General features: G+C 37.7%; 1 protein-coding gene across 1 annotated transcript in view; it reads right to left on the bottom strand.

Annotated features, from left to right (window-relative positions):
* The window catches only part of PUS10 (pseudouridine synthase 10), a 59,097-nt gene that overhangs the window by 4,365 nt on the left and 33,039 nt on the right, over positions 1 to 21,693 (bottom strand). The window contains exons 5-15 of the mRNA XM_007464142.1: positions 19,327 to 19,438; positions 17,075 to 17,136; positions 16,733 to 16,778; positions 14,624 to 14,688; positions 13,023 to 13,108; positions 11,846 to 11,971; positions 6,764 to 6,820; positions 5,818 to 5,894; positions 5,669 to 5,724; positions 4,509 to 4,626; positions 841 to 983 (exon numbers count right to left, since the gene is read on the bottom strand). Coding sequence (XP_007464204.1) covers positions 841 to 983; positions 4,509 to 4,626; positions 5,669 to 5,724; positions 5,818 to 5,894; positions 6,764 to 6,820; positions 11,846 to 11,971; positions 13,023 to 13,108; positions 14,624 to 14,688; positions 16,733 to 16,778; positions 17,075 to 17,136; positions 19,327 to 19,438 — 948 coding nt within the window. The remainder of the gene's footprint in view (positions 1 to 840; positions 984 to 4,508; positions 4,627 to 5,668; positions 5,725 to 5,817; positions 5,895 to 6,763; positions 6,821 to 11,845; positions 11,972 to 13,022; positions 13,109 to 14,623; positions 14,689 to 16,732; positions 16,779 to 17,074; positions 17,137 to 19,326; positions 19,439 to 21,693) is intronic.

The raw sequence follows: 21,693 nt of genomic DNA, 5'->3' as shown, positions 1-21,693 counted from the left end.
TAGGGAAAGAAGAAGGGAGAGAAGGTTGATGGGAAAGGAGAGGCAGACTAATTATAGCAATATAGTGAGAATGCTATTTGGTGATTAAAATGACATTTTTCCCTCTACTGTATCCAATAAGTATGTCATTAGTTTTATACTAATTAGAAGGTTTCATGCTTCATGCTATTGGATCACAAAATAATTATAAAGCCAAGAAACAAACAAAAACTAGGAGCACCTTTGAAAACTAAACTAAAGCTAAGACTATGGCAGCTCCCTGATATATTTTAACCAGCAACTAAGATATAATAAAAAATCACACAAAGCAGGGTAAGTTATGAACAAGTGATCAAACTGGGACTATTCTCTTGTTCTGGGCCAGTGGCCAAATAATGTGATGGTCTACATGTAAAGTAGGGCCATTCCCATCTACCATCCCTGTTTAATCATTTGGGGCAAATGCTCAAAATGCTGAAAGGACTCAAATGTGGTCATGAATATGTGACTTGCAAAATGTGTAAAGACATGAATCAATGAATGAATCAATTAAAAGTGTTCCCTGAGCACTTACTATGCCCTCAGCACCTCAGCATGATGTGAGACACTAAAAATTTTAAGGTTCACATTGAATTCGCTGCTGCCTCATGGTTTAATATGTCATCTTGAAAAACACAAATTTAATGGGTAAAAACACTGCAGACCAAAAAAAAAAACCAAAAAACAAAAAAAGGATTCTTCTCCAGCCCAAACCTTTCCCGAACTGTTCCGAGATAAGGTTGAACCTCTTTTCTAGGGCAGCATGAACTTTCCCAATAGGATTCTGGTTAGATTAGTGCTACACAGACGGTGAAAGGATACGTTCCTGCCTGAGTCTTCAGGTAGAGGCGGAAATGGTGCTCATCCACATAGTGTGCCTCCATGGAGTGAATGATGCGAGTTCTCACAGCCAGGGGCCTCCGGTGAAGGACCCGTAAAGGTGTTTTCTGGTCAATCTTTAAGTCCTAGAGGAGGATATGATAATCATGTGTCAGCTTTGCCACCCAGTGAAGCCCATTTTAGCATCTCCTTTGTTCATCCATGGCTCACTACAGGCACCCCCATCTACCACTGTCAGGATAGAAACTAATACTATCATAAATTGTATCCTCTAAGGTTCAGACTCTATGAGACTTCCTATAACCTAGTCCATAATTACTCATTTTCTGGGCCCCAGTATGCCATTAAAAAAAAGAAAAAGGCTTTGAAGTAAATGATACCCAAGGTCTCTTTTGCTCTAATATTAACAAATTGATTGGACCCTGGAGTCTTATCCTGCCCTTTAAATAGAGCTCTTCTAAAAGATAATGTTCTTACCTTTTTTTTTCCTAATCCAACAGAGTGACCTAATAGTGGGGATTTCAGACTGAGGCGAGAAATGGCGTAGAAGGTGGGACATGAGCATCACCTGTGTGCCTGGGCAGTGTCCATGTTTTAGGGAGAGCCATATACCTACTCACAGGATTTTTTTTTTTTGGTTATACAAAACGATTTATCTGGAAAATTAACAGCTGCATCTCCGTCTAGGGTGGTATTTCCAAATAATAATTACAAATAAGTGTGTACAATAAACCAGGACCTCTCAATATTTGTTAGCCCAGTTCAGGTTACTTGAGAATAATACTGCATGTTTCTTTACAACTCAGGTTTTTAGGGACAAAGTCTTGTTTTTCTCACAATTAGAGATGTCCTTTTATGTCACAAGATATAAGTTAAGAAATAGAGGTTGGGCTTCCCTGGTGGCGCAGTGGTTGGGAGTCCGCCTGCCTATGCGGCGGACGCGGGTTCGTGCCCCGGTCCAGGAAGATCCCACATGCTGCGGAGCGGCTGGGCCCGTGAGCCATGGCCGCTGAGCCTGCGCGTCCGGAGCCAGTGCTCCGCAACGGGAGAGGCCACAACAGTGAGAGGCCCATGTATCGGGTAAAAAAAAAAAAAAAAAGATATTGGGCATAACCAGCAACTCAGGTTCATAAGAACTTTGAATCCTCTGAAATTTCTTGTAGGAACAACTCCTGCCTGATTTACATGATTAGTGAGTGCCTAAAGCCATGCTGAGAAAAGAAAGATTTCTGTCTGGTCTCCCCCTACCAAGTTCTGTACCAAGAAAGAAGAGCAGGTTCTGACAAAGACTACACTTGAAATGGTATGACTGCTTTTATCAGAGCAGTGAGTCAGTGACTCCTCCTTATGATTCTATAATTCTTTGATTTTTAGAAGCATTTTGTTCTGATGAGATAAGTTGTTTCCACAACGTTTAACATTCCTCTGGCCAAAAAGACCAAAAAAAGGAAAAGGCTGAATTATTATAGGATCGATAAAGATATGGCCTCCACTTAAGAGCACAGAACCAGCTGGCCTTTAAAGGAGTGACTCGCTAAGGTGTGCCCTTCCCCTCTGTTTCCTTTACCTCGAGTCACTCCCTGGACTCTGACCCAGGAGCAGTCAATGGAGGTACAACTGAGCTAGTAGATGCACCACTGCTTCCAACATAACACTCAGATCAACACACTTGCGTGTCGTTTTTGGTTGTTTGTGTCTAGCAAATGAAAGGAAACCGCTTCATTTACTCTAACACTGCACTCTGCTGTCCCCATACTGGATTTTCAGAAACACACGCAGGTGATTCTTTTCCTTAGAAGTAGGTTGCCCTTAAAAAAAAGGAGACAAGTGGTAAATTTGAAGTGACCTTTTCTCAGAATGGGGCAGTAACTCAGTTTTTTTATTTTCGATGCCAATAGGAATATCTGAAAAATGTTTTAACCCTAACACTTTAAAAAAATTATTAGACGTCACCTAGTCTCATCAGTCCAATTGGGCGGTGGGCCCTTAAATCAGACCCTTTCACTACTTAGTGTGTACCTATAACAGTCATCTTTCAGCATCAATTCTGAATCAGCTCTATGGCTACTCCCAAACTGTAAATCTATTTTTAAAATGAGTTGTTATTTTCCCCACAGCATTCTAAATGAGCTGTATACATGTACACATGTGATAGAATAGAGGTTTACAAATTTGTTTTGCAATCTTAAGGATATCTGTCTATAGCATAACTATCATCCTAAAGACCCTAGATAATAGGGCCAAAGGCCAGAAGGCCTTAGATTTGGAATCACAGAACCTGAGAAGTGGAGGGCCCACTGGGGATCATCTAGTCCACCCCTCATTTTATAGGTTAACTTCTCTAAGCAGGTGAATGACATGTACGTTTTCACCAAAACACTCATACTATAAACATTATTCTGCACCTTGCTTTTTTCCAGTAATATCATGGGTGTTCCTACAAGTCCTAGATGTAGACCTACCTCTATCTTTTTTTCCAACAGTTTTAGGCAAATATACACACAATAACGTAAATTAAATGGGATCACATGCTGTTTTAGTTTTTTTAAACAGCTGTATAATATTCCAACGTGTTCTACCATTTCCTTATTGAAGGAAATTCACTTTTGTTTCCAGTTTTGTTGTTGATTTTGTCACTCTGAACAAAGTCAACAAACATCCTTGTGCACATATCCTTATGCACTGGAGTTTTATTTCTTGTCCTGCCAGTAGTGGAAGTACTGGGTAGAAGACCAGTCTATTTTTTATTTTTACAGTCACTGCCACATTGTTCTCCAAAAAGGCTGAAACACTTACATTTCTACTGAAAATGTATATAACTAGCCTTCTCCTCCCTCCAACCAACAGGTATTCTTAGTCTCAGAAGAATAAAGTGATGTCTTATTGTTACTTCAATCTGGAGGTGGAACATCTTTTCAAATGATTCTTGGCCACTTGGAGTTGCTCTTTTTTTTTTTTTTTGCGGTACGCGGGCCTCTCACCGTTGCGGCCTCTCCCGTTGCAGAGCACAGGCTCCGGATGCGCAGGCTCAGCGGCCATGGCTCACGGGCCCAGCCGCTCCACGGCATGTGGGATCCCCCCGGACCGGGTCACGAACTCGTGTCCCCTGCATCGGCAGGCGGGCCCTCAACCACTGTGCCACCAGGGAAGCCCTATTTACAATATGTTTTATTTATGCACTTAATCTGAGCATCAATTCTATTAGATAAGTTCTATTTTCTATTTCCTTTTTGCAAGTGGCCAAATATAATAACAGCATTGCTGAGTGTTTTCTATGTGCCAGATTCTATTCTAAGAGCTTTATATGACTAACCCCGTTTAATTCTTCTAACTAATTTTACAGATGAAGAATCTGAAGCATAAAGAGGCTAAGCAACTTGTCCAAAGTCACACAACTAAGAAATGCAGAACCAGGATTTGCACCCAGACGATCTGTCCTTGGAGTCAGACTCTTAATCACTAGCAACACTGCTTCTCACAGGTTAGATGAATTGCCCAGTCATTTAACTAGTAAATGGCAAAGGCAAGATTTAGAACCAGGTCTCACAGTCCCCAAAGCCTATGTGCTATGACTTGTTGGTAATAAACGAGAAGACAAAGGACTCTTTTATAGGCAGTAGAAAAATAAAAGAATTAGAGCACTGAACTACCTTTATGTCATCTAGGAATTCAATGTCCTTCCTCTGTATTGCTTTATTTGTCCATATTAAGGCACTATAGGTCTTGGTCTTTTCTTCTTCACCTTCTTTCATATGACCTATTGCCTCTCTAAACAAAAGCAATAAAAGAAAGTTTGTCTGAATATATAAAATACAGACAAGACTTGCCCCAAACTTCCCTTTCTTTAAAAATAGATTTATTGAGATATAATTTACATACAATTCCCCTGTGTAACTGAACGATTCAGTGATTTTTAGTACGTTTACAGAGCTGTGCAGCTATTACCACAAGCTAACTTTAGAACACTTTCATCACCCCAGAAGAGAAACTCCGCACCTATTTGCAATCACTTCTCATTCCTCATTTCCCCCAGCCCTTGGCAACCACTTGTTGACTTTCTGTCTCTATAGATTTTCCTTCTCTGAACATTTCATATATTAAAATGTGAATATTGTAAAATATACAATAAGTGGTATTTGATGTCTGGCTTCTTTCACTTTATAATGTTTTCAAGGTTCATCCATGTTGTAGCATGTATCTGTACTTCATCCCTTTTTATTACTAAATGATATTCCATTGTATGGATATACCACATTCACATTTTGTTCATCCATAGACATTTGGGTTGTTTCTACTTTTTTGCTATTATGAGTAATGCTACTATAAACATTCATGCCGAAGTCTCTGTGTGGATGTACATTTCCATTTCTTGTGGGTATATATCTAGAAGTGGAACTGCTGGGCCATATGGTTACTCTATATTTAACTTTTTGAGAAACTGCCAAACTGTTTTGCAAAGTGGCACCACTTATAATCCCACAGCAATGTATGAGGGATCCAATTTCTCCATATCCTTGCCAACACTTGTTATTTTCTGTCTTTTTGTGAAGTGGGATCTCACTGTGGTTTTGATTTGCATTTCTCTAATGACTAATGATGTTGAGCATTTTTTCATGTATTCACTGGTTATTTTGTGTATCCTTTTTGGAGAAATGTTCACTTAATCATCTCTCCATTTTTAATTGAGTTATTTTCTTATTTTTGAGTTGTAGGAGTTCTTTACATATTCTGGATACAAATTCCTTATCAGATAAATGATCTACAACCAAAACTCCCCTCTTGAAAACATCTCCAGTGATCCTACCCTTACCTTGTAACAAGCTGCAAGTCACGGACTTGGATTTTGTTAGACGAGTTATTAATTTTCTGTAGTATTAGAGAAAGAAAAACAATTAGCAACTCTAGTTCAGTTACAGAGTTGCAGAAACATGACAATTTCCATGTCATGAAGTGGTTTACCTGCTGAAGTTCCTTAATTTCTTGTGAAGTGAAATGTACTCTATGAGGATTCACCAGCTCAATTGCAAAGGGCCTTCCTGGCAGCACACACCCCGTCATGAAACAGAAACGTGTTGATGGAGTTAACATTTGGGCTAATGCAAGAGGGTTAGGAGGTGTGAAAAAACGAGTTGAGCTCTAGAGGACTGAAAGTTTAGTGACATGACTACATCTGGGGGAGAGAAGAATGTGTGAAAAGAATCAAGGGGCTTTTTGGGGGCTGCTAAACCCCAGGACAGGCAATATGTAAAAACCACTGCTTTCCCAAAAGTCCATGAACAAGCCTGTGTTAATTACAAAATCAAATCCAAACAGCCACTAATTGACTTGGTTACACTAACGTAATGTCACATGCAGCAATGCCCAGGTATACCAAATTGAAATACATTGTCCTAGCCTAGTGAAATGAAAAGCTGAGATTCCATGAGAAGAAGGGACTATAAATCTCGAATACCTCAGGATTACTCTCATCATCCTTCTTGTAATGCAACAATGTAAAATGAGAGAAATGAAGGCTAAGAGAGCAGAAGCACTTTTTAAATGAAGACATTTTGCAATTTAAATGAGGTGCATTTTGAAAATTGTACTGGTACTGAAATGTTATTAAAAGGAACAATTAATTATCAAAGTTTTGGAAAAAATCAGGCGCCTCTTTGTTAATGCACATAGAAGTCCCTTATAACCTACAGGTATTCAATAAAGATGGCCTCTGAAGAAATGATCCCTGTTAAAACATAGTCATATAATTTACAAGGGTAGCTCCATAACCCACAAGGCTTCCTCACATGGAGAAGCTCTGGGCTCTGCCAACTTTGATTCTGACTAAGTGACTACAAAAAAGCTGCTGTCTGAAAAGGGTGATAATCTGAAAGTTAGTTCCAGTCAAGTGATATTGTAACAATCTTACCATTTCCTAATGTTCTCACATCTACATCTTCTCTCCCAGAGGATGAAAAATTAAAGCCTTTGGAAAGCAGATAAAGAAAAAAAAAATCAGAGACATAACAGTGCTAAGACTTTCATTCCCATCCTTTGGTAAAAACCCAATTTGTCTTAAACAATCTACAAGAGAATCCCAAGGAATAGTCATCATCACACCTCTAATCCCAATCTCTACTAAAAATAGCAATGATAATAATAAATACCACTTATTGAGCACTTATTACATACCAGGTACTGAGCTAAAATTCTGCATACATTATTTCATTCAATCCTTATTATAACCTTATGAGGTAGGTATTAAATAAAAGAACACCAAGCTTCTGAAAGGTTAAGTACTTTTCCCAAGGGAACATGATTAAATGGCAGAGCTAGATGTTTCTGATGTCAAAGCCAGACCTTACTTATCATCCCAGCCCACCATCCCATGGGAAAGCCAAAGGGAGAGCACAGTTTGGAGGAAGGCCCCACTACCACCCTGGCTACAAACTTATGGTGAAAAATCTATCTTTCGTCTTTTCCTTAAAACAAAAGAAAACAAAATAAAAACATTATTTGAGAATTAAACTCTATGAAAGGAAGAGGAGGGAAAAAAAAGGTTTGATTCTAAAAGGAAATTCATTATGTAAGCAAACCTAAGCTGGAACCACAATATAACTAATATACATTTTAAGATAGATGGATCATCACAGACTAAAAGCTGCAAATATTGGAATGGGAAAGTGGTCAATACAGTGTGGGTGGGCAGGGGAAGTGGTTCCATGACAACTTCCTCAGATACAGAAATAACTGATGATTTCACCACAGGAAAGATTACCATGAGCAGGCATTATTCTAAGTACTTCATATATGTTAACACTATGAGGTAGATACTATCATTATCCCCATTTTACTTCTAAGGAAGGTGAGACAGAGACAGCAGAAGTAACGTGCCTAGGATCACATCACTGGTAATTGGTAGGGTCAGGATTTGAACCAGCCTGGCAGTCTGGTTCCAGAGTCTCTTAATCACTGTCTACACTGCACCACCACAAAGACAGCTGGAAGAGCTCAGACTCATGCCAACTGGGACAAGCAAGACCAATCAGTCCTCTTGTACCAGGGATTGGGAAAGACTAGGATGTTTTGGAAACCCTGGTCAATCCATAGTTCAGCCACTTTGGAGAGCACAAGATGAGGAAGGACAAGATTGCTGGGAAGGACAGACAGGAAAGGTAGAAGGGAAGGAGGGTCTGTACCATTTTGACAGACATTTTTCTCCCAGGAAAGGTTCAATATGCAAAGGTCCCATGTAGATTTTAGGAAAAGGAAGGCTAAAAGGCTTGAAAAGTGCTATAAAAACTACACTGAAGATTAGCTCTCCTTTCTAGGATGTTTAGCTGTGAAGAAAGTAAGATTTCACCCTTCCTTCACCTTTAAGACATCCCTTTAGCAAGTCAAGGCCAACACTTGTTGGAAACATGGGCTCCAAGCTGTTCTCTGTCACCCACTGCCAAGGTGAAGTGGGCTCTTCTCTGCCCCACATGGCCCAAAACTGTGGGTCTCCCAGAGAGGACCAACCCAGGACTGGTTAGGTAAGGCCTAGGTATCTAAGGTCGGCCTAGAATTCAAGCTGCTCAGAGGTCTGGGTAACCTGTGCAGTGTTAACACCTTGGGACTAGCCAAGCAGGCAGCCATGAGGGGCACAATGTCAGGCTCTTCTCCAGGGGGAGAATCTATACCAGGCAGGTAGTAGGATTCTGCGGACCATTAAGTCCCAAAGAACCCTCCATTCCATGTCTATACTCCATTGTCAAGCAGCTAATAAACCTATAGCAACATCAGCAGCTTCTAGTCAGAGTCAACAGACTCAAGAGTAGTGCTAACTAGGGATGGAGAGCTACATGGAGAGCTCAAAATGGCATCTGGGAAGCTGAAAGACACTCCCTGGGGTGGGGGTGGGGGGCTGTAGTTTGTCTTATACCTGCCCACCCCCATCTCTAATCCAGGCATAATACTGGGGAACCAGGGCCCTACAGTGACTAAGCCATAACCTGTGACTGATAGGGGTGGAGGGAATGAACAGGACACAAAGAGGTAGATCTACTAGTGACTACTCAATCAGACCAGAAATCTCAAATTCATAAATTAGCCCATAAAACTTCCCACAAATTCCAGCCCATCAACAAGAAAAAAGTACAGAAAACTAGGCTCTTGAGAAGTCCAAAGAAACATTAAATCCAGATTAAGGGAGAAGGGGTATTTATTATATCTTTTAGAAAAATGTTGCAAATTTGGACCCTACATTGAGAAATACTTCAGGGGGCAAGCTTTAAAAAATAATTTGCAATTATGAATAATAAATGACAAAAAAAGGAAAAGGAGTCACTGCCTTAAGTATGAGGAAATATATGCTTAAAATTTAGTTGATTCTTCTAAACTCACATTACGCCTTGCCTTATCCCCCTAATCCTGTGAGTTCTACAGACTTCTGCTCAAACATACAAACAAACGAACAACAAGGACAAAACCAAGGGCAAGAATGATCAGGAACTGTAAGGGGTTCGATAGTCTGTAGTGGCTCTCATACCTGGGGGCAGATAGACAATGGGACTGAAGGATGGGCAGAGGCCAGATGATGACGGTCTCAGAATATCAAGTTATATAAGTTTGGACTTTACCCTGTAGCTAGTCACTGACCAGTTTTCAGCAGGGAACTGACATGACAAATATTTATTCCATAAGTGAAGTAATAAATGTATTAGGAAAACATTTCTTAGACATATTGATTTTGAGAGTGTGTCAAAGTTTTACTTATTAACTAGAGAACTGGCAAGTAGAGAATATGATGTGTCAGTCTGAGGTGGCTGAGAAACAAGTTTGTATCTCCCACTGAGGGGAAGGAGTACTAGTTACTTCTGCTTTATAGAAGTAGCTAGGCTGCTTCATGCAATACTGGTTTATTTTCATAGAGCTGTAAAGCACAGAGGTACAACAGTCAGAACCATTTTCCCGGAGCTGTCAGATGTGAATCACAGAAGTAACGAGTAATGTATCTGAGAAGCACAAGTTTAGCAAATCGATGCTATTAATCAGGCATTTCGAACAACAAGGTTTTTTTTGTTTGTTTTTGTTTTTTGCGGTACGTGGGCGTCTCAATGTTGTGACCTCTCCCGTTGCGGAGCACAGGCTCTGGATGCACAGGGCTCAGCGGCCATGGCTCACGGGCGCAGTTGCTCCGCAGCATGTGGGATCTTCCCGGACCGGGGCACGAACCCGTGTCCCCTGCATCGGCAGGCGGCCTCTCAACCACTGCGCCACCAGGGAAGCCCCATTTCGAACAACAAGGTTTTATTTCATGACAAGGAGCCAGTTAGCACAGAGGCCCAGAGGTCTGCTTTTTCTCAAGCGGCTCTTAATAAATTTCCTCAGCACAAAATTACAGATGCTAAACACACAGTTTGCTTTATTTTCAGTTTGGAGAAATTTTTTTTCCCTCCTCAAATGGAAAATGACAACAAATCACCTTCATGAAAGATTTCAAGGGGGAAACATATAGCTATTTCAGAGCCCCCCAACAGCCCTCTTGGCAATGGAGGCTTCCTTGGGACCCAAATAATCAGAACTAAATCTTGAATCTTCTTACAGAAAGGGAATAAGGTAGCCCCCCAAAAAGAGTCTGAAGGACACTTTTCATGCTAACGCTTTATTTTCACTTCTTTGTAACTTGGATAAGTCTTAGGAGATAACCAGCGTGTAAATATTAAGTCAAGTAGGTAAAAGCTCGTGGCAATAGCCCTTTACAGCTAAGATTTTGAAAAATATTAGGTTGCTAGGTTACTTTCTTCTCCATTCAGTAAACAATTCTTAAAGGCCCTTTTTAAAAGGGCCCACCTACCTGATAGGCAACAAATTATAAGAGGGATATGGTTTTTGAAGTGCTTCTCTTTCCTCTTAACAGGCAGAGAGCTGGAAGGGATAGCCAGTCTCATTTTGGTCACCTGCTCGCCATTCCTAAAGCAGGCTTGTCTTAAGGTTTGTCAGAGAAAAAGATGGATGTCTTGGTCTATCTGGTCCTTCAAAAAAGGTGTTCTGGGACTTCCCTGGTGGAGCAGTGGTTAAGACTCCATGCTCCCAATGCAGGGCCTCGGGTTCAATACCTGGTCAGGGAATTAGATCCCACATGCCTGCCACAACTAACAGTTCACATGCCACAACTAAGGAGACTGCCTGACGCAACTAAGGAGGCCACATGCCACAACTAAGGAGCCTGCCTGCCACAACTAAGACCCGGCATAACCAAATAAATAAATAAATATTTTTTAAAAAGGTGTTCTAATTATGCTAGGAGACCCACTCCAAAGAGTATGATATACTTACTCATTGTCTACAGTTTCTCCTGATGTACAACATGGTTTCTTGTGATTGAAATCTTAGTCCCTTTCCTCTAGTCTAATCCTAGGTGAAATCACAAGGTTTTTTACTCCTTTGACCTGATAGCCCTATTGAGCAAAGAAAGCATATGCCTGACAGGATCTGACTCACCCCACAAACCTGGGCTCATTAATACTTAGGAAATTAAAACAACACAACTACTATTAAATCTTTGTAAAATGGTAGCTATTGATCTATTTTCTCTAGGCCTGAACTTTATTCTAGGACACTTTAGCCGTTAAGATGGAAGCTGGGCATTTGCCAGTGATTATTCTTGAACAGCACTGGATGTGGAAGTTGTATTTTAATTACCTCATATTTCCAAAAAGAGGCAGAGGCTCAAGATGTCCCAAGGTCAGAGATTAAGTGCATTCATTTAAAGTAGTTTCAACTGTTTTGAATTTGCCCAGGAAAAAGTGTAATCTTGAGAGAGGAGAGAAATCCTAGGGCACCTTGGCTCAAATTCAGCCCAGGGCAGAGGAGCTCAGGACACAGCGGTCCCTGTTCACAGGAAGCTGCCAGCCAAGGGGCCCAGACTTGGTGGTGGTTTACAAAATACAGAAATCTTTCCTGCCACCTCCAAGAAGTCTATTCATGAATGACAATGTAACTAAAATATGAATATTATAACACTTACTCTCTGCTTTGAACACTGTCAAAAGATGGTCTGAAATTAATTCTTCCACTGAAGAGTCCAGCTTCCTTTCTCCATCAATTATCCAAGGAGTTTGTGGTAGATTCCTGGAGTATTTATTATATCTCCCTGCCAAAGAAATATAAAGGTCACCTGGATGGAATGGTGTGCTTAACACAATAGGATAAAAAGGAAAGCAACAGCTATTTATTGAATGCCAGTATCCTAGGTGCTATGATATAAAACAAGGCTTAGCCTTCAACTAACTTACAATCTAATTTGGAGAGTCAACACATACACATAATTAAATGAAAAAATTTAAGGTAGCAATAGAAGAGATGGCTAAAGACACGGTATGAATCATCAAATGAGTTCTAAAGGAATGCTCAATATACTTATTAATCTTTTTGACTGACTGAACAAGTTACAATATTATGGAACACACTATGAATCCCTTAAAAAAAGAGCAACTACTGTTTTTATGCCTGGTTAATAATGCTCTCAGTGTAATAGTCATTGGTGATAATGTATTCCAAAGAATTCAAATACAGGAAATTTTGAAGTTTTTGTAAGAAAAAAAAAACCCTAATAGAATATGACTCACTGTTTTATGAAAAAAGCTACTCCAAGGCAGGTAGCTTTTATTACCCCAGGGCAGGGTATTATAGTCAAGACTAAAGAGCAATTTCATTTCAGCTATTACTATGAAACAGCTGTAGCTTTCAAAACAAAAACTGTCTACCCGATTTACCTCTTGGGAAAGTCAATGCAACAATTTCTTTTTCCAGGCAGAAGCCAAATGTTTAGTCATTTTGCAGATAATAAAATAACTTTTTTCAGGGTTGATCTCATGTTATAAAACATCCTCTCCCTTCTCCTGACCAGTTTCAGGTCTGTACATGTACCCATATTCTTACTTGGCCATCTCTGATGAAAACTATTAAAACCTGGGAAGTATCATTTCCCTTCAACATGGCATTTTAAATAACAAATCTCCTGAGTGACCCTTAAGAATGCCTACAGAACCTACAATAAACTTGGTTATCAGCTCTAGTTCTCAAAAGAGTTAACTAATCAGAAATTAATAACAACAGTAAGAAGGAAACAGAGGAGTTAGTTGAGTTTTTCAGAAAGGAGAGAAAATTGACAAGATAAGTATATCCTGGACTAAATATTTTACCAGCCACAAAAACAGCACCATGAGCACATTCAATTTCAACAACACTGCATACAGCCTTTGGTGAGTTTGGAGGACAAGGAAACTGCCTGCAAAACAAAATAAATTTTACAGCTACTATTTTCCAGACATGATATTGAAACACATAACTAAGATGAATCAGCACTGTCTGAGTTACACAGAGCCTGAGTCTCTCAAGGACTAAGCCTCTCCCTAATTTTAAGTTTTGGAACCATAAGGGTCTCTTAGGCCTCTGGAGTACCACTTTTAATACATGAGAGTGGCACTAAGTAAATAAGGGCTCGCTAATAACATTCATGCTCAGGAGGCCTCATGTTCCCAAATGACAGTTTCCAAAATCAACCTGGAGATTTGGGGGAAAAAATCCATCTATATGTAGTGGAAACCTCTCCAGGTTCATTTTGCTATCCATGAACACTTGCTGCTGGCTGACAAGGTCCTCAGTCATTTGGGTAAAGCTGGTATGCAGCCAGAGACTGGCCACATGAGCATGTCCCACCTGTGGGGAGAGTACTCCAACATTTTTCTCTCTTTTTCCTCTTCATTTCAACTATGACCTTGGGAATCAGACCACAGAGCCAGAAAAAGTGGAATATGGCAGACTCTGTCCTTTAGCTAAGAAACTTCAATCCAGCTGAGGACAGACCAGAAAGAGCAATGTATGGCTTTATTCTCTGTCCACCATCTGAGAAATTCCAAAGCCATGGAATGGAATCTACCTGTAAATGACTAGATGTGGACTTAATCCAAAATGCTTGTCTTAAAGTTTTCATTCCGTTTCCCAAGATGTCTTAACAAAGAAAGCACTTAGGAACTTAGGAACTATTGCTTGTAGAGAGTAACTGTCTTTACTTCCTAAAGTTTAATAGGGAATTCCCTGGCAGTCCAGTGGTTAGGACTCTGTGCTTCAACTGCAAGGGGCACAGGTTCAATCCCTGTTCGGGGAACTAAGATCCCACAAGCCATGCAGCATGGCCAAAAAAAAAATTTTTTTTAAATAAAAATATTTCCATTCTGAGACTCTTGTTTAGTCAGAGAAATATATGAAACCTTCGTCATAACTTCTTCTGGAAGGATAACTATGATAATATTTTATTAAATAAAATGAACACACTGAGAATTACATCTAATATTTACTGCAGTTCAGTATATTTTAACAAGAAAGGAAACTCAGGAGCCCTTTTCTCCCTCTTCTGGAGATGTACAATAACAGGAAATCCAGGACGAGGGATGTAATGGGACCAGTAATAGGCTGGAGAATCAGGAAACCTGGCTCTATGTCCACTCTCTATTGCCCATTTGAAATCTTAGGCAAGTCAACTCCCTCTTTGGACCTCAATATCCTCGTCTAAAAGATAAAGAAGTTGGACATGATTCATAAATTCAAATATTAATTTGACATTTACTGAACACCATTACATGCCAGATACTGAGCCAGGGATTGGGGATATAATAAAGATTAAGACACAATCCTGTTCCCTAAAATATATCCAGTCTTGTTTTAGAGATAATCCAGATTATTTCTAACATTCCCTTTATTCTAAAATTCCATGATTATTTCTTGTTTCTATAATTCTACTTACTTGCGGAAATCCTCTTCTTTAATCTTATTCAAAGCTTTCATAACTGCCATTCTAGTGAATACTGACTATATAGGGTAAAATGAAAAGAAAAGACATTTTATCACCTATATAAGAAAACATCAGAGTTGAAACAAAGAACATGGCTGGAGAAATTACATCATTTTAAACCATACTTAAAAGGGAGAAATACTTAATAACTTCAAGAAAATAAATGAAGCACAAGTGTTCATACTGTCAGTTCTGTGATTGGTAGAACCTATAACCCTTCTCTTCAATCTAGTCTATGTCTATAATACCAGATGGATCTAGCAGAATGTCTACTTCACTGCACTCTCCCATTCCCCTCAAAATGTGGTATTCTTCAAATACAAAAATGATGACATTGAAGGAAATGTGCTTTGAATATTTTTTTCCTAGACCTCAAAAGAAATTTAGACTGACCCATCTATCTTTTCTTCCCTACATCCCTTCAGGGGCCACGGTATATAGTTTAGGAGTTGGCTGCCAGAGTAAGGGGTAAAACAGAGCCAACCAGCCTGACTTGGCATCTAGCAATTCAATATCACTCACCAACCTCTGAGAAAGTAAATGAATCCACTATACTGAATAAAAGGGCATCTACAAATGTCCCACTCTGGGTTTTTTAAAATAAGAAAAGCCAAACCTCATGGTAGACATACTAGAACTAATTAGTGCATATATTTGTGGTCACTATGATAAATCACAATTATTTCTTCTGTTATGAGAAATTATACTTGACTGAAAAGAAGAATAATGTAGGTATCTAAACAGTTTATCATCAAAAAAATGATTTTCTAAACCATATTCTGGGGAACCCTAAGGTGTCGTAGGGTTAGAATTAAAAATTAAGTGCCCGTTTGTTAAGATATGAAATCTTAGGCCTGAAAGAATCTCAAAAGGTCATTCAAATTATTCCCAGACATAAGGCAGGAAAACTACATTTAAGACTATACAACACCTACTGGCCAAATGGCGTGGTGTCCATGATCGTTTGACAAAAACTTCCTTACTCTATTATTTGATGCTGGTACTTATATACTTCCTCAAAGATAACAAAAAATAAAACTAGATCTTTAATATAATTATGGCTTACAGCTCATTTGGGCAGAGCTTCCCAATTGGTATGGCAAAGCATACCACTGGGCTACAGTTGTGCCCAGATCCCTCTAGTTCACAAGGGCTGAGGGGCAGGGCCTGGAACAATGAGAACCCCCAGGCCTATTGCTTACAACTTAGAGCAACTTCATCTGTTAACCTCAGGGTGCTGGCCAAACATGGTAATGTTCTAGGTATACCATAATGTGAGAAAAGGAGGCAAGCAGTGTTTCAGGCTTCCTGCATTTCTGATTATTTCCACACCGGGTATTTGGCAAATGTTACAAACTCCCCAACCCTCCCCTCCCACCCCAGGCAAGAGGAAAGACCAAAAGATGTATCTTTGGCAATAAACTTATATTCTTTTTAACAACCACAACAGCAAAATGGATGTCGGTAAAACTAGGAATGCCTGAGTCTACACAAAATCAGCTAAGTAACTGGGGTGTGAAAGCTTGCCAATATCGTGCCATGCTATTCTATCCTGGCATAATAGAAACTAAAAGTACATGCTAACTAATTTTTCTCATTAACATGAAGACCAGCTCACATCAGACAGTAAAGGAGAGTTTAAATAAAATACCTTTTGGCAAATGTAGCCTGAAATAGGCTCTATTAATTCAGGACTGTTCTAAATAAAATAATTTACTTTGGATTATATTTTCAAAATACCGATTTCTAGAAAATAAATATTAGACAAAAGTTTGGAACGGTGATGATACTGAACAGGTATTTTCCCAGATGACATAATCTTGGGGAAACAATCCAGACACTGACACAAGCATGAGAACATTTGTGTGTTACGACTTCCCAGCCAAAGGCAAAGGTGTTGAGAATTGAAAAAACGGAAATAAATGTAATAAATGGAAATATTTAAAGACTGATTCTTAGTATAATAGACTGCCAACATTTCTAATGCATATCTTTTTGTTGTTAATTTGAATATTCAGCTCAGACAAAACTCACTAAAGAGTAAGAAGCAGGAATCCTTACCTGTTTGTTTTTGGCTGGCTTGAAACAATCTGGGCATATCGCACGTCTAAGTAAAATTCAAGGTAATATAAAGGATTAATGAGTTTATTTTGGGGAGTATAAAATTCAAATATATTTTATACAACATGGCTGCTAAATTCAGGATATCAGAAGCAGACAAAATGAATCCCTATATGAGCTGCATTGGTTTGCCTAGACCCTTATGTCAGACAGCTCACAACCTACTAAGACATGACAAGTTCTGACAGGCTCATTAGAAAGAAGAGCAATACTATTTTCATGAAAATCAAAAAATATTAACAATGTTGCACAATTGGCATTGTTGTTTACATTGTAACTTACAGGAAGTGGCAATCCTCAACTGTTTCTGGGTGAGCAAAGACCACACTCACTTCAAACAAGCTCTAAAAATTATAAAGACAGTTTAAAGATGAGCAAAAGGAAACTAACATCTAACAACTTATGAATGGAAACAGAAATTAACTCTCAAAGATTGGCTCAGAAAAAGAGTGACAAGGAAAACTGGAAATACTACTGTTTTCAAATCAGCTTGTTCACAGGGCAGCTGTAAAGGAAATCGTCTTTTTTTTTTTTAACTTCTAAAACTCAATCATCAGTGATCCTACAAAAACAAGTTTAAAACAAATTTTAAAATAAATTTGTATGATTTTTTGTACATGTATACATTTTTGTACAAGTATATTTTTTTCTACATGTATAAATTTTGTATAAGATTATACAAAATTCCACACTGAGAAAAATATATAAATGTACAATTAGGTATGAAGATGAATGAGAATTCAGGGAATTGGAAAGGGATAACTGAAAGAAATGAAGAATTACTCCTGTCAGTACTATGATTAGAATTATTAGCAAAGCAAATAGCACTTTATGCACATGCTTAAAAACTCTGTATGAGGCTTGTTTTAAGTGCTCAAACTTCTTAACGGATTTGACTTTTAAAAAGCAAGATCTTAATTTTTTGTTTTATTAAAAAAGTGATCATAATAAATTATAAAATAATCAAACAGGATGGGTTTTCAATCCCATTCCACTGAGGCAGAACCAGTAACAGTTTGGCATGTTTCCTTGTAGCCATTTTTATGAATAGAAACATAAATGTATATACTTCTTTGTATATTAAACAGACTTAGAAAATTGCTTAATTCAATTAATATTGCATCATGAACATCTTTTCCACTCTAGGGACTGTTGGATGTTTAAGTTGTAGTTAAGTTTTTCTGTTTTTAAAAAATGCCACAATGAACATCCTTGTACACAAAAAAGCACAAGTTCATACTCTATATACATTTACCTCCATGGAGATTAAACAAAATTCCACACTGAGAAAAATATATAAATATCATACCATAAAACAACTTTTCCTTTTTTATTGAGTTCTATATTTACTGATTGCATTGGATCGTCAGCAGGCCTATTAGCGACTCTATAATCACAATAGTGAATAGCTAAATTTTTGCTCTAGTCTAATCTACAAAATAAAATTAAAATTACAACACATTCCTTTTACTCAAGAAAACTTCATTCATCCTGAATCCATTAGAACATTACCGCATCTTTTGTTTTTTATTTTCTGTTCTCACTGATTCAACATGTAAAATTATCTGTGCTTCAAACTGAAATTTGAGGTTAAAATATTTTGCATCAATGACTTCTCTAATTTCCAAAGTACTTTCATCACCTCATTTCCTCTTCATGCTATCGGTGAAGTGGTTTTATTCTCTATTCTGTTAGTATTCAGTTTAAAGGACAGAGCTTACTCTTACTAACAGAGGGAAACAGAGCTATATAATTCAAAACGAGGAAAATTTTTTAATTACTTAGTTTTGAAAGATGGTTTTGTGACTTTACTTCAATAGGGGTGTGTCTGATAGTCAGGGAATTTCCTTCATGCAAAATGATGAAGCAATGAGGCCATACTATTAAAGTCTAATTTAAGAGGAGCTGGGAATATGTCCTGTTTCCATGTCTGGAAACCTATTGAACTCTTCCCTAAAATTCAATCCATTTCAAAGGCTGAGGCAAGGTCTGCCTTGGAATAGGGGAGATGGTAAGTGTTCTGGTTTCAAAGGCCGTCTGCTTAAAATTAAACAGAGGGACCTGAGATACCAACAAGGTGGGATAGGTTGAGCCCATGCTCACTGTAGTTGAATAGGGTCTGTCTGCATATTTGAAAACAAAATTAGCCACAGATAACCAAAATTAAATAGTCTAGAGTTGACTCCACACTTGTTCCTAGTTATTTATGTTTAGCTTTGTATCAGTAAATCTATCTAATTAAACTATAAATATACGAAAGGCAAAGATTCACTTCTAACCTTTTAAGGTCAATTACGATACACTGCACCTGTTATAAGTGTCTTGGATCACAAAGAAATCTTTAAAAAAAAAGAAACAAAGAAAAACTTTAACCTCAATTTAAGACTGTTAGAAATTAACATTTTAAAATCTTAAAAATCCTTCATTGGATTATTGAAAGAGAAGATTCTTTTGGATAACCAAAACTCTGCCATTTAATGAAATAAAACTAGTAAAACCACAGAATAAAATTAACAATGCTGATGACCCAATACCTTTCCATCAATGGGAACACCCAGTTCCTCTGAAAACAGGGGGTGAGTTATCCATTTGTAGGCTTCTTTTAGCTGAACTGTATCATTTCTTTCCAGCGACAGACTCTGCTTTCTGAATAACATAAAAATTAATTCACTGACATGAAAAGCTTCATTTTTATGAAAGTAAGAATTTATGTGATTATTAAAAAGTATATATTATTGAGCGCCTACTATGTCCCAGGCACTATTGTACACATTAGATAGAAAGCAGAGACCAAAGCAGACAAAAATTCCTCAGTTCATGGACCTATATTCTAGTAGAATCAAGAAACTGCTTTTTTTTAATGGCATATAAGACAGTTTTTGAAGCTTCAAAGACAAAAGCAGACAAATGAGGTTTTTCTGAGATAGAATTGCCAGATTCCAGGATTTATACATCAGAAGATGGAAAGGTGGAATAGAGAGGATTATTTATTGCTTAGAAACTACAAACTGTGTATTACAATAATCTCAGACCAAAAATGTTTGTATCTACTCTCTTCCTGATAACGGGGGCTTACTTTTGGGAAATCAATGTAAAAGCTGTACTTCTCTTTACTGGTAAAGAAGAAGTATCAAATCCTAAAGTATCGGTGTTCTAGAAGGCTCATCAATTTAACAACATATAAATATCTCAATAAACATTTTACATTCCCCCAAAATCTACTCATGAGCCAATAAATAGGTTTGGGGAAGTCCCAATTATGAGTTCTAGCTTTTAGTTTGTAACCTAAAATGAGATAGAAAGGAACTGAAGTAAAAGGAAAGAAAAACATGGTATGGTAATATTCAAACAGTCCTACTCTGCAATATCACTATTAAACAGGCCGTATCATTCAAATAATTAAAACTTCAAATCAGTCCTATAGCTATTTACAGGACTGCTTTTAACAAAAGAGGTGTTTAGGCCAACTTGTGAATCATTTCTTTCAATGTCCTATTTTCACTATTAGAAAGGACAATATAGTCAATATCCATTGTAATTTAATTCCTCAAGACCAAAAGACACTACGAATTACAGGTAGAAAACAAAACATAATTTAGCTAATGGCTAAACTTAATTGATCTAAATACACACACACACACACACACACACACAAAGACCACTGTCCCTCTAAAAAATGCAAATTAAGAAATAGTTGATCTACCCATTCTTATCCAGCTGAGAATAACTGGTTCAACAGAATGCTTTCATATGCTTTGGGATTGTGGTTTAACAATGAAATACTCTGATAAGCCCTACATCTGACAAAAAAATTAAGTTACTTCCTTACACTTAAGAACTTATTCAAACACTGAGCCTTTTAGCTTCATAAACCGTTCCTAGTTCTCTATCAGAAACATTTTAGAAATTTTCAGACTATCTTGATATTGTATCAACAGTTTAACTAATAATGTTTGCATAAAATAGAATCACAGTTGAAAAGTAAATAAGTAAGGTATGAGCACACATTTTAAAGAATAAAAAGGTGAAACAAAACACAAGAATGGAAAACCCTTTAAAAATTGTTTAGACTCTAGAGAGTACAAAGGATTGTAGCCAAAGCCAATCCTAAAAATGGATTAAAACATTACTATTATATATTTAAGAAAACCGATACTTTAAGTCCCTCATGTCTCTGAAAAACATTTAAAGCACGTTAATCCAGTTTAAAAACTTCAACAGGAATTTTTTCCTTCCAGATTAAAGAGCTATAAGAAAGGGTTAAGAGACATTTTGGAAACCTTAACCTCACATTTAAGGCAAAAATATAATACTTAAAACTCCATATTTTCAATCCTGCAAGTTGAATGTGGCTAATAGCTTTTCTAATATAATTTAGGGTGAATGTTTTCACAAAGGTCCTTAGCTTATGGCTGATGGTCCTTTAGGCAAATCAGTAGTCATTAAGGTAAATTCAGTACCAATTTAATACTTAGTAACTGCATTTCTCTCTTTCCTCTGCTAGATAACTAATGATAAGGATATTAATTAGGATCACTTTTGCTACAGATACAACAGAATAACCATTCTAAAGCAAACATGAACCAAAATATCCAATACATTTTTTCCTAAATTCCTTGAATCAATTCTTTAACGGCAATTCCTCCACAACCTTTTGATATTAGGATGAACTAGGGACACTGAGAGAAAAGACTACTATTCTATATTTTTTTCTGTTCTAGTATCCCTACATTGATCAGGATCTTTTGGAAGAACTAAGCTTAGTTTAAAATCCTTCAATAAGAAATAACAACAGCAAGCAAGGTAGATGGAAACTGGAAACATTTAAAAAATAGCATGCTCTGACTCGACTATGCTAACAAATTTCTCAAACATAGGATCAAATTTTATTATGCCAGAAT

This window comes from Lipotes vexillifer, unplaced genomic scaffold, assembly GCF_000442215.2.
Source record: "Lipotes vexillifer unplaced genomic scaffold, Lipotes_vexillifer_v1.1 scaffold311, whole genome shotgun sequence".
In the NCBI taxonomy this organism is placed as follows: domain Eukaryota; kingdom Metazoa; phylum Chordata; class Mammalia; order Artiodactyla; family Lipotidae; genus Lipotes; species Lipotes vexillifer.
This window is presented reverse-complemented; position numbering and strand designations above follow the sequence as displayed.